At 37.6% G+C, this 27,126-nt stretch overlaps 1 protein-coding gene across 2 annotated transcripts in view; it reads right to left on the reverse strand.

The window, feature by feature from the left end:
- Window positions 1-24,126: 24,126 nt before the first annotated feature.
- Window positions 24,127-27,126, reverse strand: part of casq1b (calsequestrin 1b) — an 85,073-nt gene continuing 82,073 nt past the window's right edge. For both annotated transcript variants that reach the window (XM_077202060.1, XM_077202058.1), the window contains 2 exons: window positions 26,845-26,919; window positions 24,127-24,997 (listed from right to left, as the gene is read on the reverse strand). In XM_077202060.1, the coding sequence (XP_077058175.1) occupies window positions 24,794-24,997; window positions 26,845-26,919 (279 nt within the window). In that variant the 3' untranslated portion in view covers window positions 24,127-24,793. The remainder of the gene's footprint in view (window positions 24,998-26,844; window positions 26,920-27,126) is intronic.

Here is a 27,126-nt window from a genome sequence, read left to right on the forward strand (position 1 = left end):
CAGAGTCTTGCATTGTGTTCATGCTGTGTGCCTTCTGGTTTTGCAGTTCATAATCAATGGGATCTTAGGAACCCTTTCTGAGGAGGCCTTCTGTGTTAGAGGCCTTCTGTATCAGGTCACGCATCGTTGAGTGGGCATTGCGTGGGGGCAGGTGAAAATATTTCGAGTAACTGGTTTTGGAGGAAAAGTTTCTTGAAGCTGGTGTCCTCCTCCGTCACAGGTTCGTTGTAAGTTCCACAGAAAACTCGTTCGGAGTCGGTGGTGGTAGCACAGGCCCTTCTAGGTCTGTCCTGCTTGGTGTCTGGGCAGGGCCCAGCTGGGCTGTATGTGTCCAGATCAGATGGAGTCTCTCTCGTGTGCCACACCGGTTGGAGAAAATCAATGTCTCGTAGATTGGCAGGGATGTTTCTGACCTTTCACTTGAGATTGTTGAGTGTCACTTCATGTGCCATTCCAGGGTTTATCTGAGTTACCTTTTCCTCCAGCTGCAGGGGCTCTCAGGAAACTGGCTGGTGAAGTGTTAAGCCGAGGGCTTTGAGCTGCTCAGAGCTGTCGTCCGCCTTAAACTGATGATCTCTATCAGTTGCTCTGCTCTGTCAGGATCCTTGCATCTGTCCTGTGTCCTCTCACGCTGAGCAGGGTTTGTTCTCTGTGGAATTCTTTGGCTGGCAGCATTAGTTCATTTACCTCCTGTTTGAGGCCTGTGGGAGCGCGGCCAAGGAGAAGATGATTCTGGTCAGCTCTTGGTGGCTCAGGCCGGACGTCCGCTTTCGGTTTCGTCTAACTGTTCCTTTCTCTGCCTTGGCAGGTCGTTGCCTGCTTCAGGCTGAAGGATGTCCATGACACTGCTCTGCCGGGTCTTCAGGTGGTCCTGGTGGCAGGGCTGGGTGTCTGAGGCCTACTGGCACACTTTTGGGAACACGAGAGAGAAAAGGGCAAAGGCAAATGCAAGTTTCTACTGAGGTGGTGAGCTATCTGTGTGGGAGAATGGCTATGTGGAGCAGCTAAAATTTAGTGTTGGTGAGCACACACAACAAAAAAAAAGTTTTGAATATCTTAGTTGACGTGCTTTAAGCAGCATCGACTGATGACTGGGCTCTTACATGTCATAACCTATTACTCAAAAATGCTGATGGTTCTTCTCACATGTTGTGCTACAAGAGTAACAGATAGAGCAAAACCAAAATAAAACAATAGGATGAAACCAGAAAAGAAGAGGAAGAAAGGAGTGTTTTACCTATTTAAGTTTAGCTAGGAGACATAGGTAAACAGGAGTCACTTATGGGTTATGCTGCTGTTAGACTAAGCTACCAGGGACACATCAGACATCTCAAGGTCCAAAAGAAGAAGAAGAAACAATGGGAAGTGTTTCCAGTTCTGTCTGGGGCCTACTGTGTGTTTGTGTTTAGCCGTACTTCATGTACTTAGCTTGGTGCTAAGGAGTGAGGATGGGTAAAACACAGACAGGAAGTAGGATATTAATGACCTGTGTAACTCGCCATGGAAACAACAGTCGCTAGATATTGTAATCCTATAGAGAGAGAGAAGATGAGGATAGTGACTAGTGATCTAAAATAAGGTAAAGGTAAAGTAAGAACGTCCTTATAGCTCTAAGAAAACTAAAAGGAAAGGGAAGCGTATCAAGTAATTCAATTAAATTTCAAATTTAGTTAAGCCTTTTTTTTTTGCTGAATATAATAATTCAGGCTGAAACAAAAGTAAATAACTAAATTGAAATAAAATTAAAACAAATAATTATGTAAACATTGGGTGTTCTTATAGCTCTGGTAACTAGAGAGGAACTTGAATAAGCAAATTGATTTAATTAAATTCCCAATTTAATTCAATTCCACTTAAGTGAATAGGACTATTCAGGCTCAACGGGTGTAAATACACAAAATAAAATAGGGGTAGACTTAAGTCAAAATAAAAGAAACACAAATTAAAACTAGAAAAAAAAGATTGATGAGACAAACTTTAAGTTGGCTTGAGAAAGCCGGACCAGAGAGTTTGAATAAGTTTAAAATAGTTTGAAGTTTAAAGTAGTTTGAAGTTTGATAGTTGGATTAGTCAGAAAGAAAGAATAGTTAGAAAGAAAGAAAATGATTGGTTAGAAAGATAGATGAATGATATATAGATAGAAAGATTAATTTCAATGAAAGAAAGATTAGTTAGAAAGAAAGATTAGTTAGAAAGAAAGATAGATTAGAAAGAAAGATTAGTTAGAAAGATAGATAGAAAGAAAGAAAGATTAGTTAGAAAGAAAGATTAGTTAGAAAGATAGATAGATAGAAAGAAAGATTAGTTAGAAAGAAAGATAGATAGAAAGAAAGATTAGTTAGAAAGACATAAAGATCGATTTGAAAGAAAGATCAGTAAGAAAGAAAGAAAGAAAGAAAGAAAGATAGAGTAGTTAAGAAAGAAAGATAGATTAGTTAGAAAGAAAAAAGATAGATTAGTTAGAAAGAAAGAAAGAAAGATTAGTTAGATAGAAAGAAAAAATAGATTAGTAAGAAAGAAAGAAAGGATTAGTTAGAAAGAAAGAAAGAAAGGATTAGTTAAAAAGAAAGATGGATTTTTTAGAAAGAAAGAAAGAAAGGATTAGTTAGAAAGAAAGAAAGAAAGAAAGAAAGAAAGAAAGATAGATAGATAGATAGATAGATAAATATATAGATAGATAGATTAGTTAGAAAGAAAGAAAGATTAGTTAGAAAGAAAGAAAGAAAGATAGATTAGTTAGAAAGAAAGATAGATAGATTAGTTAGAAAGAAAGAAAGATTAGTTAGAAAGAAAGATGGATAAGTTAGAAGGAAAGAAAGAAAGATGGATTAGTTAGAAAGAAAGAAAGAAAGATGGATTAGTTAGAAAGAAAGAAAGAAAGATTAGTTAGAAAGAAAGAAAGAGAAAGAAAGATAGCTTAGTTAGAAAGAAAGATGGATTAGTTAGAAAGAAAGAAAGATTAGTTAGAAAGAAAGAAAGAGAAAGAAAGATAGCTTAGTTAGAAAGAAAGATTAGTTAGAAAAAAAGATAGATTAGTTAGAAAGAAAGATAGATTAAGTAGAAAGAAAGAAAGAAAGAAAGAAAGATTAGTTAGAAAGAAAGAAAGAGATTAGTAAGAAAGATAGATTAGTTAGAAAGAAAGAAAGAAACATTAGTTAGAAAGAAAGAAAGATAGATTAGTTAGAAAGAAAGAAAGAAAGATTAGTTAGAAAGAAATAAAGATAGATAGATTAGTTAGAAAGAAAGAAAGATGGATTAGTTAGAAAGAAAGAAAGATAGATTAGTTAGAAAGAAAGAAAGATATATTAGTTAGAAAGATAGATAGATTAGTTAGAAAGAAAGATAGATAGAATAGTTAGAAAGAAAGATAGATTAGTTAGAAAGAAAGATAGATAGATTAGTTAGAAAGAAAGATAGATTAGTTAGAAAGAAAGAAAGATAGATTAGTTAGAAATAAAGAAAGATAGATACATTAGTTAGAAAGAAAGATGGATTAGTTAGAAAGAAAGAAAGAAAGAAAGATGGATTATTTAGAAAAAAGAAAGATTTGTTAGAAAGAAAGAAAGAAAGAAAGATTAGTTAGAAAGAAAGGAAGATAGATAAGTTAGAAAGAAAGAGAAAGAAAGATAGATTAGTTAGAAAGAAAGAAAGATAGATTAGTTAGAAAGAAAGATAGATAGATTAGTTAGAAAGAAAGATAGATTAAGTAGAAAAAAAAGAAAGAAAGAAAGATTAGTTAGAAAGAAAGAATAGTTAGAAAGAAAGAAAACAATTGGTTAGATTTATTACACGAGAGTAGATGTTAAAACTTCATGCTGATTTGTACTCGGCTTTCGCCAAGATAATCACCAACTAAGACGTAGCTTTACAGTAACCTATGCTTCTCCATCCATTTACGCTTCTTTCCATCTGGTGACGTGAATCTTCTGTCTGGTGTTAATACAGTGTATTGCGCGTCAGCACACACAACGGCTGCAACCACAGTGCGGTCCCCCCATAACAACCCTCTGGATTGAGCGGAGTAGGGAACATCTCTAGGGTCTTCAAGTGGGCACCTTCCGTCCTCAGTGTTTCGTCGACTAGCCCACGACACCTCAAGAGGGCTCGACAGTGACTCTGGCGTCCCAGAGTCACCCCCCTCCGTCCCCCACTCAACTCAGCCCAGCTTACTGACCTCTACTTCCCTCTTGCTGCTGAGACCTAACCACAATCTCACAATCTCTCCGCAACCCAACCATACGCGCCAACCCGTTTGACTAAGGCTGTCGAGCCCCACTGGTGCGTTAATATGCAGTTTCAGTGGCAACGGTTCCGTATGGCATACCACCTACCACAAAACACAATATCTGCCCAACCACCCGTCATTCACGCAATATACACAGGAACGTAATGACTGTAAATACTATACAACCTATACAAATTAACCAACAGTTGCTGCTGAGACCTAACCACAATCTCACCGCAACCCAACCATACGCGCCAACCCGTTTGACTAAGGCTGTCGAGCCCCACTGGTGCGTTAATATGCAGTTTCAGTGGCAACGGTTCCGTATGGCATACCACCTACCACAAAACACAATATCTGCCCAACCACCCGTCATTCACGCAATATATACAGGAACGTAATGACTGTAAATACTATACAACCTATACAAATAAACCAACAGTTGCTGCTGAGACCTAACCACAATCTCACAATCTCTCCGCAACCCAACCATACGCGCCAACCCGTTTGACTAAGGCTGTCGAGCCCCACTGGTGCGTTAATATGCAGTTTCAGTGCCAACGGTTCCGTATGGCATACCACCTACCGCAAAACACAATATCTGCCCAACCACCCGTCATTCACGCAATATACACAGGAACGTAATGACTGTAAATACTATACAACCTATACAAATAAACCAACAGACCTTTCAAGTTTTCAAGAATTCTACGAAACCGTAGCATGGCGGCCTGTACACAGCCAGCTAGAATCTTTCCGTCTCAACCACAGCCAGTTGCTGCTCCTTTCTGCTGCTTCAGATAAGTTCTTTACTGTACGACGCAACTCTTGGCCACTGAATCCGACGTCTCTGAGGAACCGGGTTGTAGAGTGTGCCACAAAACCACGACAACCCACTTCCACTGGATAAACCTGGACTCTCCATCCTCGCTGTTCTGCTTCAGTGGCCAGATGAGCATACCGCAGTTTCTTCCTCTCATATGCCTCATCTACCGCATCCTCCCATGGCACTGTTAACTCTATCAGTTGAACAATGCGTGCTGATCCAGACCACAAAACAATATCTGGTCGTAGGTTAGTGGTGGCAATCTCAGGTGGAAAAATAAGCCGTTGATCAAGATCAACCAGCATCTTCCAGTCCCTAGCAGCTTCCAGTTGTCCTGGGCGAGAATTGGTGTTAGCACCTTTTCTTGGTGGTTGCTCGCCTGGGCGGAGGAATATTGTCTTCTGCGTGTAATGTTTTGCTAGAACAGGCGGCAATTTATTGGTCATACTACGCTTGCCTTCCAATGCTAAAGCCAAACATCGCAATACTTGGTCATGGCGCCAAGTAAACCGACCCTGGCTAAGAGCCACCTTACATCCTGTCAAAATGTGCCTTAATGTGGCAGGTGATGAACACAAAGGACAAGATGGATCCTCTCCTACCCAGAGGTTTAGGTTCTGCGGTGATGGGAGAACATCATATGTTGACCTAATAAGGAAACTGATCCTACTCTCTTCCATTGACCAAAGGTCTTGCCAGCCCATTTTGCGTTGTTCCACACTCTCCCATCTCATCCACTCTCCCTGCTTGGCCTGGGAAATGGCCTTTATACATCTCATCCTCTCCTCCTGCTTTCGCACCTCGTTGACTACCAGCTTCCTCCTTTGGGCTGGGCCTGCCTTGTGCCATTTAGGAGGAGCTAAACTGAGCCCAAAACCCCCTCTTCCCTGCTGTACCTGTCCCACGATATCCCCAATTTGAAGGTCAGCCTTTGCCTCTACTACAGATTTCTTTGCTGACCACTTTCTACCAGTTTTTACCACAGGGGCTGTCTCCCTTACACATTTGTCACGTGACTCTGCTAAAGTCATTTCCAGTCTGACCTTGGCACACTTAAACTCCTCGGTTAAAGCAGAGACTGGCAGCTGCAATACTCCTTTACTATAAAGTCCCACTCTGCTGAGGCAGCGTGGAACTCCCAACCATTTCCTGATGTATGAACTTATTAACGCTTCCAGCTTATCCACTGTTGTCAAAGAAACCTCATACACAGTCAGTGGCCACAGCAACCTTGGCAGTAGACCAAACTGAAAGCACCAGAGTTTCAGTTTGCCTGGTAGAGCACAGCTGTTTATGCTCTTCAACCCTTCCACTGCTTGTCGTCTAACTTCTCCCACTCGAACTGTGTCCTTTAGATCCCCATCGTACCATCTCCCTAGACTCTTCACTGGCTTCTGAGAAACTGTTGGTATTGCCTCACCTTTAATGAAGAATGTTTTATCTACTACCTTGCCTTTAATTATGGAGATGCTCCTTGATTTAGAGGGCTTAAATTGCATTCGTGCCCATTCAATATTATCTGTTAACTTCCCCAATAACCGATTAGTGCAGGCTACCGTTGTAGTCATGGTTGTCATGTCATCCATGTATGCTCTGATTGGTGGTAGTCGCATCCCAGAAGCCAAGCGCTCTCCTCCTACTACCCATTTTGATGCCCTAATGATTACTTCCATTGCCATGGTAAAAGCCAGTGGAGAAATGGTGCATCCTGCCATTATTCCAACCTCTAAGCATTGCCATGTAGTGCTGAATTCTGGAGAGATAGATAAATAATAGATAAATAGAAAGATTAGTTTCAATGAAAGAAAGATTTGTTAGAAAGAAAGAAAGATTAGTCAGAAAGAAAGAAAGATAGATTAAAAAGAAAGATTAGTTAGAAAGATAGATAGAAAGAAAGATTAGTTAGAAAGATAGATAGAAAGAAAGATTAGTTAGAAAAAAAGATTAGTTAGAAAGACAGAAAGATCGATTTGAAAGAAAGATCAGTAAGAAAGAAAGAAAGAAAGATAGAGTAGTTAAGAAAGAAAGATAGATTAGTTAGAAAGATTAGTTAGAAAGAAAAAAGATAGATTAGTTAGAAAGAAAGAAAGATAGATTAGTTAGATAGAAAGAAAAATAGATTAGTTAGAAAGAAAGAAAGGATTAGTTAGAAAGAAAGAAGGAAAGGATTAGATTGAAAGAAAGATGGATTTGTTAGAAAGAAAGAAAGGATTAGTTAGAAAGAAAGAAAGGATTATTTAGAAAAAAGATGGAAAAAAGATGGATTTGTTAGAAAGAAAGATAGATAGATAGATTAGTTAGTTAGAAAGAAAGATAGATAGATCAGTTAGAAAGAAAGAAATATTAGTTAGAAAGAAAGAAAGATTAGTTAGAAAGAAAGAAAGCTAGATTAGTTAGAAAGAAAGATAGATAGATTAGTTAGAAAGAAAGAAAGATTAGTAAGAAAGAAATAAAGAAAGATAGATAGATTAGTTAAAAGAAAAAATATAGATTAGTTAGAAAGAAAAAAGATAGATTAGTTAGAAAGAAAGATTAATTAGAAAGAAAGAAAGATAGATTAGTCAGAAAGAAAGATAGATTAGTTAGAAAGAAAGAAAGATAGATTTGTTAGAATGAAAGGAAGACAGATTAGTTAGAAAGAAAGAAAGATAGATTTGTTAGAATGAAAGAAAGATAGATTAGTGAGAAAGAAAGAAAGAAAGACAGATTTGTTAGAAAGAAAGAAAGAGATTAGTTAGAAAGAAAAAAGATAGATTAGTTAGAAAGAAAGATAGATAGATTAGTTAGAAAGAAAGATAGATTAGTTAGAAAGATAGATAGATAGATTAGTTAGAAAGAACGATAGATTAGTTAGAAAGAAAGAACGATATATTAGTTAGAAAGAAAGAAAGATGGATTAGTTAGAAAGAAAGAAAGAAAGATTAGTTAGAAACAAAGAAAGATAGATAGATTAGTTAGAAAGAAAGATTAGTTAGAAAGAAAGATGGATTTGTTAGAAAAAAGAAAGATTAGTTAGAAAGAAAGAAAGATGGATTAGTTAGAAAGAAAGATGGATTACTTAGAAACAAGGAAAGAAAGAAAGATGGATTAGTTAGAAAAAAAGAAAGGTTAGTTAGAAAGAAAGATTAGTTAGAAAGAAAGGAAGATAGATAAGTTAGAAAGAAAGAAAGAGAAAGATAGATTAGTTAGAAAGAAAGAAAGAGAAAGAAAGATAGATTAGTTAGCAAGAAAGATAGATAGATTAGTTAGAAAGAAAGATAGATTAAGTAGAAAAAAGAAAAAAAGAAAGAATAGTTAGAAAGAAAGAAAACGATTGGTTAAAAAGATAGATAAATAATAGATAGATAGAAAGATTAGTTTCAATGAAAGAAAGATTTGTTAGAAAGAAAGAAAGATTAGTTAGAAAGAAAGAAAGATAGATTAGAAAGAAAGATTAGTTAGAAAGATAGATAGAAAGAAAGATTAGTTAGAAAGACAGATAGAAAGAAAGATTAGTTAGAAAGAAGATAGATAGAAAGAAAGATTACTTAGAAAGACAGAAAGATCGATTTGAAAGAAAGATCAGTAAGAAAGAAAGAAAGAAAGAAAGAAAGAAAGAGTAGTTAAGAAAGAAAGATAGATTAGTTAGAAAGATTAGTTAGAAAGAAAAAAGATAGATTAGTTAGAAAGAAAGAAAGATAGATTAGTTAGATAGAAAGAAAAATAGATTAGTTAGAAAGAAAGAAAGGATTAGTTAGAAAGAAAGAAGGAAAGGATTAGTTAGAAAGAAAGATGGATTTGTTAGAAAGAAAGAAAGAAAGAAAGAAAGAAAGAAAGAAAGAAAGACAGGATTAGTTAGAAAGAAAGAAAGGATTATTTAGAAAGAAAGATGGATTTGTTAGAAAGGAAGATAGATAGATAGATAGATAGATAGATAGATAGATAGATAGATAGATAGATAGATAGATAGATAGATAGATAGATAGATAGATAGATTAGTTAGAAAGAAAGAAAGAAAGAAAGAAAGATATATAGATTAGTTAGAAAGAAAGAAATATTAGTTAGAAAGAAAGAAAGATTAGTTAGAAAGAAAGAAAGATAGATTAGTTAGAAAGAAAGATAGATAGATTAGTTAGAAAGAAAGAAAGATTAGTTAGAAAGAAAGAAAGATTAGTAAGAAAGAAATAAAGAAAGATAGATAGATTAGTTAAAAAGAAAAAATATAGATTAGTTAGAAAGAAAAAAGATAGATTAGTTAGAAAGAAAGATTAATTTGAAAGAAAGAAAGATAGATTAGTTAGAAAGAAAGATAGATTAGTTAGAAACAAAGAAAGAAAGATAGATAGATTAGTTAGAAAGAAAGATAGATTAGTTAGAAAGAAAGATGGATTAGTTAGAAAGAAAGAAAGAATGATGTATTAGTTAGAAAGAAAGATTAGTTAGAAAGAAAGAAAGAAAGAAAGAAAGAAAGAAAGAAAGAGAAAGAAAGATAGATAGATAGAATAGTTAGAAAGAAAGATCAATTAGTTAGAAAGAAAGAAAGAATGATGGATTAGTTAGAAAGAAGATTAGTTAGAAAGAAAGAAAGAGAAAGAAAGATAGATTAGTTAGAAAAAAGATAGATAGATAGATTAGTTAGAAAGAAAGAAATATAGCCAGATTAAGTAGAAAGAAATAAACATTAGTTAGAAAGAAAGAAAGATTAGTAAAAAGGATAGATTAGTTAGAAAGAAAGAAAGATAGATTGGTTAGAAAGAAAGAAAGATTAGTTAGAAAGAAAGATAGACAGATTAGTTAGATAGATAGATAGATAGATAGATAGATAGATAGATAGATAGATAGATAGATAGATAGATAGATAGATAGATAGATAGATAGATAGATAGATAGATTAGTTAAAAAGAAAGAAAGATTAGTTAGAAAGAAATAAAGATTATTTAGAAAGAAAGATGGATTTGTTAGAAAAAAGAAATATTAGTTAGAAAGAAAGATAGATTAGTTAGAAAGAAGATAGATAGAAAGAAAGATTAGTTAGAAAGACAGAAAGATCGATTTGAAAGAAAGATCAGTAAGAAAGAAAGAAAGAAAGAAAGAAAGAAAGAAAGAAAGAGTAGTTAAGAAAGAAAGATAGATTAGTTAGAAAGATTAGTTAGAAAGAAAAAAGATAGATTAGTTAGAAAGAAAGAAAGATAGATTAGTTAGATAGAAAGAAAAATAGATTAGTTAGAAAGAAAGAAAGGATTAGTTAGAAAGAAAGAAGGAAAGGATTAGTTAGAAAGAAAGATGGATTTGTTAGAAAGAAAGAAAGAAAGAAAGAAAGAAAGAAAGAAAGACAGGATTAGTTAGAAAGAAAGAAAGGATTATTTAGAAAGAAAGATGGATTTGTTAGAAAGGAAGATAGATAGATAGATAGATAGATAGATAGATAGATAGATAGATAGATAGATAGATAGATAGATAGATAGATAGATAGATAGATAGATAGATAGATTAGTTAGAAAGAAAGAAAGATATATAGATTAGTTAGAAAGAAAGAAATATTAGTTAGAAAGAAAGAAAGATTAGTTAGAAAGAAAGAAAGATAGATTAGTTAGAAAAAGATAGATAGATTAGTTAGAAAGAAAGAAAGATTAGTTAGAAAGAAAGAAAGATTAGTAAGAAAGAAATAAAGAAAGATAGATAGATTAGTTAAAAAGAAAAAATATAGATTAGTTGGAAAGAAAAAAGATAGATTAGTTAGAAAGAAAGATTAATTTGAAAGAAAGAAAGATAGATTAGTTAGAAAGAAAGATAGATTAGTTAGAAACAAAGAAAGAAAGATAGATAGATTAGTTAGAAAGAAAGATAGATTAGTTAGAAAGAAAGATGGATTAGTTAGAAAGAAAGAAAGAATGATGTATTAGTTAGAAAGAAAGATTAGTTAGAAAGAAAGAAAGAAAGAAAGAAAGAGAAAGAAAGATAGATAGAATAGTTAGAAAGAAAGACCAATTAGTTAGAAAGAAAGAAAGAATGATGGATTAGTTAGAAAGAAGATTAGTTAGAAAGAAAGAAAGAGAAAGAAAGATAGATTAGTTAGAAAAAAGATAGATAGATAGATTAGTTAGAAAGAAAGATAGCCAGATTAAGTAGAAAGAAAGAAACATTAGTTAGAAAGAAAGAAAGATTAGTAAGAAAGATAGATTAGTTAGAAAGAAAGAAAGATAGATTGGTTAGAAAGAAAGAAAGATTAGTTAGAAAGAAAGATAGACAGATTAGATAGATAGATAGATAGATAGATAGATAGATAGATAGATAGATAGATAGATAGATAGATAGATTAGTTAAAAAGAAAGAAAGATTAGTTAGAAAGAAATAAAGATTATTTAGAAAGAAAGATGGATTTGTTAGAAAAAAGAAATATTAGTTAGAAAGAAAGATAGATTAGTTAGAAAGAAAGAAAGAAAGAAAGAAAGAAAAAAAGAAAGAAAGAAAGAAAGAAAGAAAGATGGATTAGTTAGAAAGAAAGATTAGTTAGAAAGAAAGAAAGAAAGAGAAATAAAGATAGCTTAGTTAGAAAGAAAGATAGATTAAGTAGAAAGAAAGAAAGAAAGAAAGAAAGAAAGAAAGAAAGAAAGAAAGAAAGAAAGAAAGAAAGAAAGAAAGAAAAATTAGTTCGAAAGAAATAAAGATAGATTAGTTAGAAAGATAAAAGATTATTTAGAAAGAAAGAAAGATTATTAGATAGATAGATAGATAGATAGATAGATAGATAGATAGATAGATAGATAGATAGATAGATAGATAGATAGATAGATAGATCTACATATAGAATGGTTGTTTAATTGAATCTAGGGCTTCAGGGAGTTTAGATTTGAGTTTTTGTGGTGTACACTACTGGGCCACCGTAGCCTTGGCTCAATTTGAACTGTTGCAATGAAAGTCAATGGGATTTTTATGGTTTTTAATATTAATTTTTAAGAAAACTGAAAGTCAAATCAGTCTGAAAAGATATAGCAACTCGAGTCAGAACAGTCTGAAGGTCTGACCCGAGTTTGGAGTTTGTAGTGTTAGAGGAGTTAGAGTCAGAAAATTTTGGTTAAGAAAAAGAAGAAGAAGAAGAAGAAGAAGAAGAAGAAGAAGAAGAAGAAGAAGAAGAAGAAAAAGAATAATAATAATAACTAGAATGTACATTTCCAGAAGAAAATGTGAAGTGGTGCTTGCAGTGGCAAAACTCGCCACTCGGTTGCTAGGGCGTTGTTAGGCGGTTGCCAGGGTATTCTGGGCGGTTGCTATGGTGTTGCTAGGCGGTTGCTTGGGTGTTCTGGGTGGTTGCTAGGGTAGTTGCTATGGTGTTGCTAGGAGGTTGCTAGGGTATTCTGGGTGGTTGCTAGGGTGTCGCTGGGCGGTTGTTATGGTGTTCTGGGTGGTTGCAATGGTGTTGCTAGGCGGTTGCTAGGGTATTCTGGGTGGTTGCTAGGCAGTTGCTAGAGTGTTCTGGGTGATTGCTAGGGTGTTGCTAGGCGGTTGCTAGGGTATTCTGGGTGGTTGCTATGGTGTTGCTAGGTGGTTGCTAGGGTGTTCTGGCGGTTGCTAGGGTGTTCTGGGTGGTTGCTAGGGCGTTTCTAGGCAGTTGCTAGGGTGTTCTGGGTGGTTGCTAGGTGGTTGCTAGGGTGTTCTGGGTGTTTGCTAGGGTGTTGCTAGGGGGTTGCTAGGGTGTTGCTAGGGGGTTGCTAGGGTGTTTTGGGTGGTTGCTAGGGTGTTGCTAGGGTGTTCTGGGTGGTTGCTAGGGTGTTGCTAGGCGGTTGCTAGGGTGTTCTGGGTGGTTGCTAGGGTGTTGCTAGGCGGTTGATAGGGTGTTCTGAGTGGTTGCTAGGGTGTTTTAGGTGGTTGCTAGGGTATTCTGGGTGGTTGCTAGGGTGTTGCTAGGCGGTTGCTAGGGTGTTCTGGGTGGTTGCTAGGGTGTTGCTAGGCGGTTGCTAGGGTGTTCGGAGTGGTTGCTAGGGTGTTGCTAGGTGGTTGCTAGGGTATTCTGGGTGGTTGCTAGGGTGTTGCTAGGCGGTTGCTAGGGTATTCTGGGTGGTTGCTATGGTGTTGCTAGGCGGTTGCTAGGGTGTTTTGGGTGGTTGCTAGGGTGTTTTAGGTGGTTGCTATGGTATTCTGGATGGTTGTTATGGTGTTACTAGGTGGTTGGTAGTGTTCACATTTGGTTACTATAGAGTTTTTATAATGTTCATGGCATGATTTAGCACTTAGCTAATCAATATTAGCATGTAGCTATTCACAGCTAGCATGTTTAGCATGTTGAAAGTCCTGTGTGCTAGCATGAGTCAAAAGACCCAGCCCCCATCTCTATACGATGTTCTGATGCAGAGATGTAGGTCTTGCAAAATGGTTGCTTCCCCCATCTCTATACGATGTTCTGATACAGAGATGTAGGTCTTGCAAAATGGTTGCTAGGGTACTCTGTTTGGTTGCTAGGGAGTGGCTTGGCAGCTGCCAATGATGAAACTCCAAAGGCTGCTTGTCAGTATGAATTATATAAACCAACCCCCATCTCTATACGATGTTCTGATATAGAGATGTAGGTCTTGCAAAATGTGACCAGTCACGGAAACTAGGGACACAAGTCGGTTCTGGGGCATTTTGAGTTATTCATAGATTCTGAGAGTGTAATATCCAAGCTTTCCAACGATGTGTAACATGTGGAAATCTGATAATATTTGGAGAAGTTGTGGCCATTTTAAAGTAGGCACTTAAAAAAGCTCAAAGAGGAGAAAACGAGCTAAAGATTGTGCAGTTCTCACCTGTCTCTGCTGCTGGGGGTGACAATAGGGCTCATTTACATCTCATTTAGATAAGCCATACCCCCTGTAAAGCTCCTCCATGTGCTTTACAGCTTTTTTTACACTTCGAATGAGTGCACTTCTGCCGCACTAGGCGAAAAACAATTGTGCTGCCCCTCTATTTGCAACGTACCAGCAACAACACACAAAGACCAATAATGCCATATAGCCTGCATATAACGCGAAACCAGCAACAACACATAAAGACCAATATGCCATATACATATAACGCAAAACCAGCAACAACACACAAAGACCAATATGCCATATAGCCTGCATATAACGCAAAACCAGCAACAACACACAAAGGCCAATATGTGACCCGTCACAGAAACCAGGGACACAAGTCGGCAGCACAACTTTCGAGCAAAATGAGAAAGAAGAGTTTTTTTTCAAAATTGGTGATTTTCAATTTTTTGGAGAATCTGTTAATTGAAATCACGAAGAAGCCTCTCCATGTTTGAGATAGCAGTATTGGTATATTTAAAAGCTTACATTTTGAGGTTGAAATCGGCTTGTTTTCGGAGATTCTAGCATGCAGTAGGGGCGTGGCGTGTCATTGTCTGTGTGTATTTCCATACTGAATAACCCGGCGCTTTTGCCCCCGCCCTCCAAGTCAACCACATGGCTACTTATTATGCTGTGCTCTGGCCAGCTCTCTCTGATATCAAAATTCAATGAAGATGGATGCCGCAAAGATTGTCGCAGACGAGATGAACCGTCTGGCAGTTACACCGAAAATGTTTTCGCCGCACTTCGTGGGCTCGGGAAACTGAACCGGAGGTATGGGCGCAGCGCGCTCGCCCTCAGTGCTTCAATACGGCGGCTCGGCTCGCTGACAGCGGTGGCTGGCTGTTTCATATGTGACGGAGAATCGAAATAGAGGATGCAGTTAAGACCTTTGCTGCTGCGATGAAGGCCTGCCGTGCGTGTTTCTGAAATGTAAGTTAAGCTTCATTTGCTCTTTAGTCGTTATTTAAGATGCTGAACCTGCTGATGATATAATGTGCTTGCGGACATTTCATTTGTGTGTGTATACGCACATAAGAAAGTGGTGTAAAGAGATTTGCAACAGTAATTTGAGGAGGTGAAATGTGATTATTTGGAAAATTGCAGAAATGACTGCTTAAAGAAAAATGCCAGCAGGCATTTGCCTCCTACATAAACTTTAATATTGTTGACATTTTGGGCACACGAGCGTTGCGTACTATTTGCGCTATATGTAGGCCTATGGCTTATTGGTCTTTGTTTGTTGTTGTTGGTTTTGCGTTATATGTATATGGCATATTGGTCTTTGTGTGTTGTTGCTGGTTTTGCGTTATACTGTATGTATATGGCATATTGGCCTTTGTGTGTTGTTGCTGGTTTTGCGTTATATGCAGGCTATATGGCATATTGGTCTTTGTGTGTTGTTGCTGGTTTTGCGTTATATGTATATGGCATATTGGTCTTTATGTGTTGTTGCTGGTTTCGCGTTATATGCAGGCTATATGGCATTATTGGTCTTTGTGTGTTGTTGCTGGTACGTTGCAAATAGAGGGGCAGCACAATTGTTTTTCGCCTAGTGCGGCAGAAGTGCACTCATTCGAAGTGTAAAAAAAGCTGTAAAGCACATGGAGGAGCTTTACAGGGGGTATGGCTTATCTAAATGAGATGTAAATGAGCCCTATTGTCACCCCCAGCAGCAGAGACAGGTGAGAACTGCACAATCTTTAGCTCGTTTTCTCCTCTTTGAGCTTTTTTAAGTGCCTACTTTAAAATGGCCACAACTTCTCCAAATATTATCAGATTTCCACATGTTACACATCGTTGAAAAGCTTGGATATTACACTCTCAGAATCTATGAATAACTCAAAATGCCCCAGAACCGACTTGTGTCCCTAGTTTCCGTGACTGGTCACATATGCCATATACATACAGTATAACGCAAAACCAGCAACAACACACAAAGACCAATATGCCATATACATATAACGCAAAACCAACAACAACAAACAAAGACCAATAAGCCATAGGCCTACATATAGCGCAAATAGTACGCAACGCTCGTGTGCCCAAAATGTCAACAATATTAAAGTTTATGTAGGAGGCAAATGCCTGCTGGCATTTTTCTTTAAGCAGTCATTTCTGCAATTTTCCAAATAATCACATTTCACCTCCTCAAATTACTGTTGCAAATCTCTTTACACCACTTTCTTATGTGCGTATACACACACAAATGAAATGTCCGCAAGCACATTATATCATCAGCAGGTTCAGCATCTTAAATAACGACTAAAGAGCAAATGAAGCTTAACTTACATTTCAGAAACACGCACGGCAGGCCTTCATCGCAGCAGCAAAGGTCTTAACTGCATCCTCTATTTCGATTCTCCGTCACATATGAAACAGCCAGCCACCGCTGTCAGCGAGCCGAGCCGCCGTATTGAAGCACTGAGGGCGAGCGCGCTGCGCCCATACCTCCGGTTCAGTTTCCCGAGCCCACGAAGTGCGGCGAAAACATTTTCGGTGTAACTGCCAGACGGTTCATCTCGTCTGCGACAATCTTTGCGGCATCCATCTTCATTGAATTTTGATATCAGAGAGAGCTGGCCAGAGCACAGCATAATAAGTAGCCATGTGGTTGACTTGGAGGGCGGGGGCAAAAGCGCCGGGTTATTCAGTATGGAAATACACACAGACAATGACACGCCACGCCCCTACTGCATGCTAGAATCTCCGAAAACAAGCCGATTTCAACCTCAAAATGTAAGCTTTTAAATATACCAATACTGCTATCTCAAACATGGAGAGGCTTCTTCGTGATTTCAATTAACAGATTCTCCAAAAAATTGAAAATCACCAATTTTGAAAAAAAACTCTTCTTTCTCATTTTGCTCGAAAGTTGTGCTGCCGACTTGTGTCCCTGGTTTCTGTGACGGGTCACAAATGGTTGCTAGAGTACTCTGTTTGGTTGCTAGGGAGTGGCTTGGCAGCTGCCAATGATGAAACTCCAAAGGCTGCTTGTCAGTATGAATGATATAAACCAACTCCCATGCCTCTGTGACATTCAGAATGGACGATATTCCTCTTTGGATTTTGGTTGCTAAGGTGCTCGACAATGGTTGCTAGGGCGTGGCTAGGAAGTGTTGAGGTGATTCATGATTGGCTGTTTGCTGCCCCGAGTCAAACGAGACCACCCTCATGTTTCTATGACAATTCAGTCCAGAGATATCCCTTCGATCTCTTTCAATGGAAGTCTATGGGAGTTGTTGCTAAGGTGCTCTAAATGGTTGCTAGGGCGTGGCTTGATAGCTTCACAATGATCCTGAGAGACTGATTGGTTGTCTGAGTAAAATGAGCCCGCCCCTTTGTCTCTACGACACTGTGATCCAGAGTTATGTTCAATATAAAAGCGGTTTCTATGGTGTAGGACGGCCCATGAAATGCCTGTCAGCCTCTTCAAATGTGGTAAATTACACGTTTCTGCGACATCCTCGTTCCGAGCTACGACTCGTCAAAGTTTGACGCAATGTTAAGTCTATGGGATTTTTCGGCCGGTTTTTCGCCCCTGGGGCGAACATCGTACCCCCGATCCCTTATAAAAGTCATAGCACACCATTCCCGAACAGGCCGCACGTTTTGACGCCTCATTCGTGGGTCTGTGACAAAAACTGCGGGAGGAGTAGCGCGTCAAAAAGTGGCCAGAAGAATAAGAATAAGAAGAATAAGAAGAATAAGTATGTGAGATAACAATAGTGTTGCTTTGCCATAGGCAAGCACCACTAATAATAAGTATGCACAATAACACTAGTGTTGCTTTGCCATAGGCAAGCACCACTAATAAGAATAATAAGTATGCACAATAACACTAGTGTTGCTTTGCCATAGGCAAGCACCACTAATAAGAATAAGAATAATAAGTATGCACAATAACACTAGTGTTGCTTTGCCATAGGCAAGCACCACTAATAAGTATGCACAATAACACTAGTGTTGCTTTGCCATAGGCAAGCACCACTAATAAGTATGCACAATAACACTAGTGTTGCTTTGCCATAGGCAAGCACCACTAATAAGTATGCACAATAACACTAGTGTTGCTTTGCCATAGGCAAGCACCACTAATAATAAGTATACACAATAACAATAGTGATGCCTTGCCTTTGGCAAGCACCACTAATAAGTATGCACAATAACAATAGTGATGCCTTGCGTTTGGCAAGCACCACTAAAAAGAATAATAAGTATGGACAATAACAATAGTGTTGCCTTGCTTTCAGCAAGCACCACTAAAAAGAATAATAAGTATGGACAATAACAATAGTGTTGCCTTGCTTTCAGCAAGCACCACTAAAAATAATAATAAGTATGGACAATGACAATAGTGTTGCCTTGCTTTCAGCAAGCACCACTAATAATAAGTTTAAATAGGATTTCAGTAAGTTGGCTTTCACAAGCCAACTTAAAAAACCAAAGTATCTGGGTTTCAATTGAAAGTGAAACCAAAAGGAAGGGGGTCAAGCAAGAGAGAGAGAGAAGAGAGTGGCTTAACCCACTAATGGGTAGCTTTGAGACATGCTTCGTGAAGCTCTGAAACGTGTGTATCATGTGACTCAAATCAGGGGTGTGGAGCGTGTATCACTGCTGAGGTCACGTGATTTCCGTAAACAGGGCTTCGTTGCCGCGTCATAGCTGTTTCGAAACTGTTTTAACTTTCAACGGTTCGTTAACCAGTGTGTATCTGGTCTTTATGTGATCTCGTATCACTTTATAGATTCGTACACATTTAATGACGCATTTGATAAAGGATATGATTGACCAAGCTTTCATAAATAGAGCCCTACAGTTTACTAAGATATTGTGCCTCGAAAGACACCTCATATTAAAAGGTATTAGGTAGTTCGCGGATTGCCACTACCTGCTTACACCTTTTGATTAAACCTTTGAGATTGGTTAAAAGGTGTTTCATTGATTTGAGTTTTCGCTACACTTACACTGTTCTGACCAGCAGGGGTCGCAAGTGAGGACGTTTCAAAACAAAGAATCATTTGTGACGCAGTTGACTCATTTGATTCAAAGCTTCGAGGAGCTTTGACTCTCATTACTCGTGTTCAAATCACTCAGTTATCCCTTGGTTCGCAAGGGCCACTGGCCCAAAGCTATAGTCTTTGGTTTAAAGGTTACACTTTATGCTCTAGCGTTTCCAAGTTTTAGGCGGTCATAACTATCACTCGAGGTAGAGGGTTTTACTTGTATGCTTGTAAGTTAGGATTGAGGGAGATAACTTTGGCTACAACAGTCACTTGTTTACACGAGGGTCTGTGAGATTGGTGCTGTTCTCTGATAAATACTAAATAGAAATGCCTGCACGCATTTCGACACAATGCCAACCAACAACACAGATCGGCCGGAGCAGCAGTCGAGCTGTGCTGACAGTTTGCACTGAGTCTCTCACTTAGACACGACGTTGCGTGTGAGTGTCTCTTTTTAACAAATCAAAACAGCACCGTTCTTTCACAGACAATGGCAAATTACTAGTTAGCTAGGCTAGAATTTATACCACTAATCTGATGCGATTGTTTCATATGAGCGCTTCAGCGGTTTAATATCCATACAATGACGTAACGAATAATAAGGCCTTAATCGGTGATTGAGGAACATCGCTCAGATCACATTCAAAAATGCTGAAAATTGAGATTTATTCGTCCATATTAGGTTAATATTTTCTGGTACCATTTATACGCGCGGCTAATCTGAGATTTCTTCGTCAGAGAAGGCTTATACTCGATTTATATCTGAAATTAGGCTTTCTTCGCTAATATCAGGAGTTTTTTTATTGTACGATTTAAATATGCATTATAGCATTTGTGAAACTTTCTGCCATTCGTAGGAAGGCATATTCAAGCTATAGTTTTGATGATTTACTCAGAAACTTGTACGTGCATGTATGAGATGTTAATAAAAACTTATGGGACAACATATGATTGATTGCTGTCTGCTTGCATACAATGTTTAATACGATGCCTTAAAATTCTCCACCATATATGTAAGGAACCTAGCTATATGAAATATTAATTATCAATAATATTTTGTTATGATTAATTATGAATATTTGGGTCAGTTAATTGGATTAACTTGGCATGGCTAAATTAATATTACAATCAATTAATCAGTACGTCCAACGAACTCTTTTGATTATTAATTTATTCTAAGAAAAGGGTATCTTCCCTGGCCACAGAAGAATAATTATTTCTTAGCATGTACAGCGTTTTGAGCATGTAGCAAGAACAAACCGTAAAGGGACTTCGTATTGCAAGCGAATCAGAACCAAATACATAAAGTGCATAAGTTTGATTAACTAAATCATAAACATAAATAAACTAAACACACATATATACAGAAATAGGTTAGTGATAGGATTAAATTGGAAACCGGAAAAAGGGACTATGAGAAGAACCATCAGAATTTGGTTTTCACATTTCATTGAATTGAAAACTTGCATTTGTAGTGGGAACAATTCTTGAAGTTGTTGAAAATGTAAGTCGTTGATGGTTCCAGCAGTGTCAAGTGGAGGTTGGTTGAGAGTTCTCTTTCTCCAGGAACGCACGGCTTGTTTGGTCAAGGCCTGGGGCCCAGTTTGGGGCCATGCCGAGCACCCAGGAGAAGTGAGGAAGTCGGAAGAGTGGGTGATTGGAGTCGTTGTTGGTTGGAGTCTTTGTTCCATAACTCCTAAGATTGTCCTTGGTTCTTTGTGAGAGAGTCTTCTCTCTCCTGCCTGAGCCCATATCTGGTTGGATCGAGGCCTGCTGGGCCCTGGGGCCCCCGTGGAGGGGGAGGGGGTTCCCCAGGATCACCAGAGCAGTGTTGCGGCTGGATGAAAGAACTAAGAGAGGGAGGTCACATGAAGACTGTCTCTAATAAAGCCTGGAAAAGATCCTCCCCTAAGGGTTGAATTCGACCAATCAGAAAGGTGACATGCCTGAGAAGGAAAGTGGCTCTTAGTTGATTTACGAGTCTTTTGTCCCTAGCATGGTTATACCTTCATTAATGCTCAGATAGCTATAACACATCCACACTGCATTCTAGAAGAAGTTGATATACATCAAAGTGTGAGTCATTAAATGAGGATTAATTAGGTATGAGGCATGATACAGGTGAGGTTACATTGATCGTTAGTTGGTTGTATACCAGGATACATACCATAATATATACCTAATAGTACACGAGACAATAAACCATTTACACTGTTTCCTTCACAGTTTTATGCATGTTCATTTATAGATCAGTTAGTCTATGATTAATGCAGCAAAGTCTGTTTTAAAGAGGGTTTCGGTGTTCCCATTGTATCTCTCTCTTGTGCATGTGGCCACATTCCTCTGAGGTCATAAAATCTCCTTGTCAGCCCTGTAACATGACACTGTTTCTGCCCTTGTGTTCGTTTATTTGGGCTGTTAGTCTTGGAGTTTCATAAACCTTTGTATATAATGAATAATTAGTGTGTGTCTGATTGGTCCATACCCTACAGAGTCATTCGTTAAACATTAGTAAATAGTTAATTCATCAGTTATAAAGCATTAGACATTAATTTCAATTTCAATTTTCAATTTCAATTTATTTATAAAGCACAAATAAACACAACTTCCGTTGACCAAAGTGCTGTACAAAGAAAAAATAACAATAAAAACAACAACAGGACAGCTGCTTCAACATTCAATTTGCATACGACAGATCAAATAAAAATGTCTTTAACCTCCCTTTGAAGATGCACAGGGTTGGTGCAGCTCTGATTTCTAAAGGGAGGCTGTTCCAGAGTCTAGGAGCGGCACTAGAAAAAGCCCTGTCTCCTCTAGTCTTAAGTTTTGCTCTCGGAACCACCAGAAAGCCTAGGTTCAAGACCTAAGAGCTCTTGATGGTTGATGAACAGTCAATAGGTCTGTGAGGTATGATGGAGCCATCCCATTTAATGACTTAAAAACTAATAATAAAACTTTAAAAGTGATTCTATGTCACACTGGCAGCCAGTGAAGTGACTTAAGAACAGGAGTTATACGATCTCGTTTCCAAGTTCCTGTCAGAACTCTTGCAGCGGCATTTTGGACTATTTGAAGGCGGTTAATGGATGATTCACTGATCCCCACATGGAGCGAATTACAATAGTCCAGCCTTGTAGAGATAAAAGCATGTATAACTTTTTCGAAGTTAGAGACAGAGAGTATAGACTTAATTTTTACCAGCGTTCGTAGCTGGTAGAAGCTTGATTTTACAACTTGATTAATCTGTCTATCCAGCTTTAGGGAACTGTCCAGTACCACTTCTAGGTTTTTAACATATGGCTTCGCATAGGGTGTCAAGGTACCAAGATTTATATTTGTTGTATCATGTAAGCTGGAAAGTAAGCAGTTTATAAATACAGCTATAAATGCTTTATGTGAGAAGTTAAGCAAGAAGTTATAGCATTCTTTGAAATTCAGCAGATCAACCGCCTTGAGCAAACCATCAGTTTTTTAGTTCTAACACACCCTTCTTTAAAAGGGGTAGGGATACTTAATGTATCAAATAATGAGACTAAGTGTCATACTTGCATGTCTCGCCCCTTTAAATAAAACTGTCCTGATGAAATGTGTTGAGGCTCCAGTTGATCTTTGCTGATGTTGTCTTGATGAGAGAGAACCAGTTGGAGTCAGAGGATCTTTGGTGAATGGAAAGACAAAGCCGCAGCCTGGCAAAAACGTAGGGGTCCTTAGAAGATTTCTAGCACAGCATCATCTTCACGTCAGAATTCGTGGAAAAACCTGGGTGATCTTGTGATCAGTGATATTTTAACAGTAGAACCGCCAATGGGTAATATTGACCCATGGCTGTTTTTCAAATAAAACAGATTTTCAATAAAATATCCAAGTCTTCCGGTTATTTACTTTTAGTAAAATTATGTTATTTACAGTCCCCTGTTGTTAAAATTTAGATAAAACCAGATAAAAAACGGGGCATTTATACCTGCCAGCAGGTCAAGTTTACCTATATAATGCCTTTATTTCCACCCCACTTATGTTTTAACATTCTATGTTACTAGGCAATGCCTTTTGCCCACTGAGATAGCAGTAATCCGTTTTAGTTACAATGGATAATATTACACCACCCAAATATGCATTTATTTCCTTCTAAATGGTCATTGCAGTCTAGCCTGCTTAAATTAGCCTTGAACATAAAACAACAGGACAAAAACATAGTTGATGACAAAAAATTATAATTTCATGACTCTAGACATTACTTTGTGAAGACAGTGGCATAATACAGTAACATAAATATGTTTTTTAGCCATATCAAAACAGTAGTCATGTGCATGGGTAAATTTTACCTGCTGGCGGTTTTAGGTATACAATGACCTCCTGGCGGTTCTAGTGTTAAAGTGTGAAGATGTAACACCCTCTGGAGGTGGGCGAGTCCATAAGTTGTTTCTTTGGAGGGGAAAAATTGGTGGTCATAGATCCAAAACATGCTACACGTGATTTTAGTTAACCATAGTTTGCAATTCTGAAACATTAATCCAAAAGAGTTTGAATTAATATATAGTCCAAACCCAAGGAAAATTGGATACGATTATACATTTCTCAAGTGGTTATATCTAGAAAAAAAATGTATTAAAAGGTTTATTTGTCCTTTTCAACAAGAATTAAGTGAGAGTCACAACTCTCTGTAAATTCCTTCTGGTCATAAACAGTCTTCATATGTCCTGTAACCAGACACCTGGTTCTGCCTGTGTTTTCGCTTCAATTGGGATGTTAGTTGCAGTTTTCGAGGGATGGTTCCCACATAGAACTCTTAACACAGTTTGTTGGGAGAGTGGGTTTACCGGATTGCACATTAAATATAATGAATAATTTGTGTGTGTCTGATTGGTGCAGACGCTACATCATCATGTGTTGAATGTGTCCTGGTGAAGGATGTGTTATCATATTGTGGGGATATACAGTGTATATGAACATAAATATATGTACTGTATATATAATATATGTATACATACCCTTACGCTGGAGATTTTAATAGGTCTGTGATAAACAAATACATAAAAGTAACGATTTAATTACTATATGTGTGTATAAAATGCTTTTAACATACATTTCTTTCATTGTACATATTGAAGGAAAACCTTGAATGAGCCTGGGGACATAATTCTATATTCTAATTCTAATAATGTCTATGGTAGATGCATACAAATATGTGTAAATGTGCAGGAAGAACATGTAGGGTATTATAAAGCCAAACATCAAAATCTTAGAATATTTTGCCCAACATTTAACAATATATATACATTTTTATTTCAAATGTTGTGCTCTTTATGTTTTGGAACTCAGCAGTTACAAATAATGCACTGTTTCAATATTTGCTTTCTAAGATGAGAAACCTGTATTTTATATCCCCCAACACTACCCCTAGCCCTAAACCTGCACCATCACAGAAAACTCTCTGCATTTTTTGATTTTTTAAAACATTAAATTTAGTATGATTTATAAGCTGTTTTCCTCATGGGCACCAAAAAAAAAAAGAAGTCCCCATTAGGTCAAAGTGTACTATCCTTGTGGACACATACTCTTTCTCACACACGCACGCACGCACAAACGCACGCACGCACAAATAAAGATTCTTAATCAGTGACAATTTCTTTATGCTTCTTTAGCACACACACACACACATTCTCATTAGATGTTACATGGGCAGAAAAACTGGTGCAGTGATCCCCAAATACAATGTTTGTTAAGTTTTTTTTTTCTGAAGGATGAGTATATTGGTGCAGAGTAGTTACAATAAACAGCGAGACGAGACAAAATGTGTCTCAAGTCCTCCAGACTGCAAGACAGAACAGCTCAGTTTGAGATGGCATGAATATGGAGAGACTGAGTTCTTAATGTCACAAACATGCGCGTGTGACAGTGAAGAGATGCCTGAGATAAAGGTAAGAATTTATTCATCATCCTCATCATCATCATCATCTTTGTCATCATCATCATAATCCTCATCCTCATCTTCACCATCAGCGTCATCGTCATCGCCATTTTCATCATCAGGGTTGATTTTGCCAGCCATCACGTCTTCGATCCAGGTGTCGAGCTCATCAGCGGTGGGCATGTCCTCTTCATCATCCATCTCCAGCCACACACTGTTAGCCTGAGAACCAGACAGACAAGATGAATCCGAGACAGTTACTGAGAAAGAGACAGACAGACCTTTTCCTTTCAAATCATAGTGCTTTAAAGGGTTAGTTCACCCATTTAAGACATGAAGTTGTATGCAATCCTTACCAGCACTATAGTGCGTACACACTGACCCACTCTGTAGTCACCTCCCTGGTCAGAGTTCTGGCCGCTGGAAGTTTTTCAAGAAAGTACTCCCGGTTACTTTCCGGGGCCTCAAAACTGCATTTTTATGTGAAAAAATTATTTGCCTTTCAAAGCTTGATTAATTTACCACACAAAAAACACGCCAGACAAAATTCATACCTCAGTTTTAATAAGCACTATTTTCTTTCCACTTCTATCAATCCGCGCTGCTGTCAACGTCAACAGTACGCACGTTCCATGGGATCATAATGTTAGTAAATAGAGCTTACCCGTTGTACTTGTACAGCAAAACTCTTTAAAATCTGTTTTTTTCTTTTTCCTCCTTGGTTGGGGATGTAATCGCCTTCGCTGAAGTGAGCACTGCACACACGATAATCCTTGATTCTGGATATATTAGCTCCCGCAGAGTAGCCGATGGCAACCAGGCAAAGCTGTCTCGTAGCTATATCCGAAACAGGAAAACGATGGAATCTGAACGGTGATCCTGGCACATTCTTGTGGTCACAGCCTGGGAATTTACAAGTTCGCACCATTGTTCATTTTCTACTTTTTACGTCGTTGTCAATCGATTGTGTAAACACTATGGAACAGCTGATCGGAACGTGCGCACTGTTGACGTTGACAGCAGCGCGGATTGATAGAAATGGAAAGAAAATAGTGCCGATTAAAACTGAGGTATGAATTTTGTCTGGCGTGTTTTTTGTGTGTTAAATTAATCAAGCTTTGAAACGCAAATAATTTTTTCAAGTAAAAACGCACAGTTTTGAGGCCCCGGAAAGTAACCGGGAGAACTTTCTTGAAAAACTTCCAGCGGCCAGACCAGGGAGGTGACTACAGAGTGGGTCAGTGTGTATGCACTATAGTGCTGGCAAGGATTGCATACAACTTCATGTCTTAAATGGGCGAACTAACCCTTTAACGTCAAGTACATCCCTCTTTGTAATGATGGGAAACAATACATAGTTATTGTTATCAGTGTTTTGTCGATTAGTGATATTTCTCTTGTAGCAAATGGCACCAAAATTAATAAAATGCCCTCAAAATTGATTAGGTGGGGAAATGTCCCTAGTATGAGTACTTTTCATAGTTAAATAAATATAACATACCGGTAGTTAAGTAATTGCAAATGTGTTTTATACAACAGTTCAATTAAAAAAAAGTTAATATTAAGTGACATTTTAGACATAATATTGTCAGTATTGTCTGTTTTTGCTCTATTTCTCCAACTAAAATACACAGCAAAAACGTTTGAGCAGCACACAGTGGTGTTTCATTACTGAACATATCGGTTCAGTGATTCAATGAACCATTCATGAACACAGTATTCCTTGATTTACAGTATTTTTCGTGAAGAGATCAAATAAATAACTAGAATGCAGAAGTTGCTTTAAATAACCTAAAAGCATCTGCCAAATGCATAAAATGCAGATGCAAATAGAAAGGTATTGCATTTCCATTCCATTCCAAGTACTTAGTTGCAATAAACTAGAACTGTGAGTTTTGTCCTTTTGTGTTGTTGTGAACTGTTTTGAAAATGTATATTTGTTTTGTAAACAGCAGTCTCTCTTATCTGACGCACTCAGTTCAGATCAAGTAGTCTCTCCTAACGAGCTATCTAAATTGCACTTTCATGATCACCGTCATTAGAGACATTAAAGAAAATGATGTGCTCACATCCTCAACGTCCACCACACCGATTTGAGGGGACGATAGGTCAATGCCGAAGGTCTTCTCCCAGTACGGCACCATCTGCAGGGATAAAGAGGAGTCAAAGGTCAAACCTCAGTTCATAAGGTACAGTACAGTACTGGTACAGTAGGTCATTGTGAAATGTCATATTTGTAAATGAGCGTTCACTCTTGCTAAACTTTAAAAGGTGGTGACAAAAAAGATGGGAATGGATTTTTTTGTTAGAAATTACACTGCTCCATAAAAATTCCAAAAAGATAAATAGCA

Source organism: Siphateles boraxobius, unplaced genomic scaffold (assembly GCF_051911475.1).
Source record: "Siphateles boraxobius isolate OS27281-9 unplaced genomic scaffold, OSU_SipBor_1 48, whole genome shotgun sequence".
Taxonomy (NCBI): domain Eukaryota; kingdom Metazoa; phylum Chordata; class Actinopteri; order Cypriniformes; family Leuciscidae; genus Siphateles; species Siphateles boraxobius.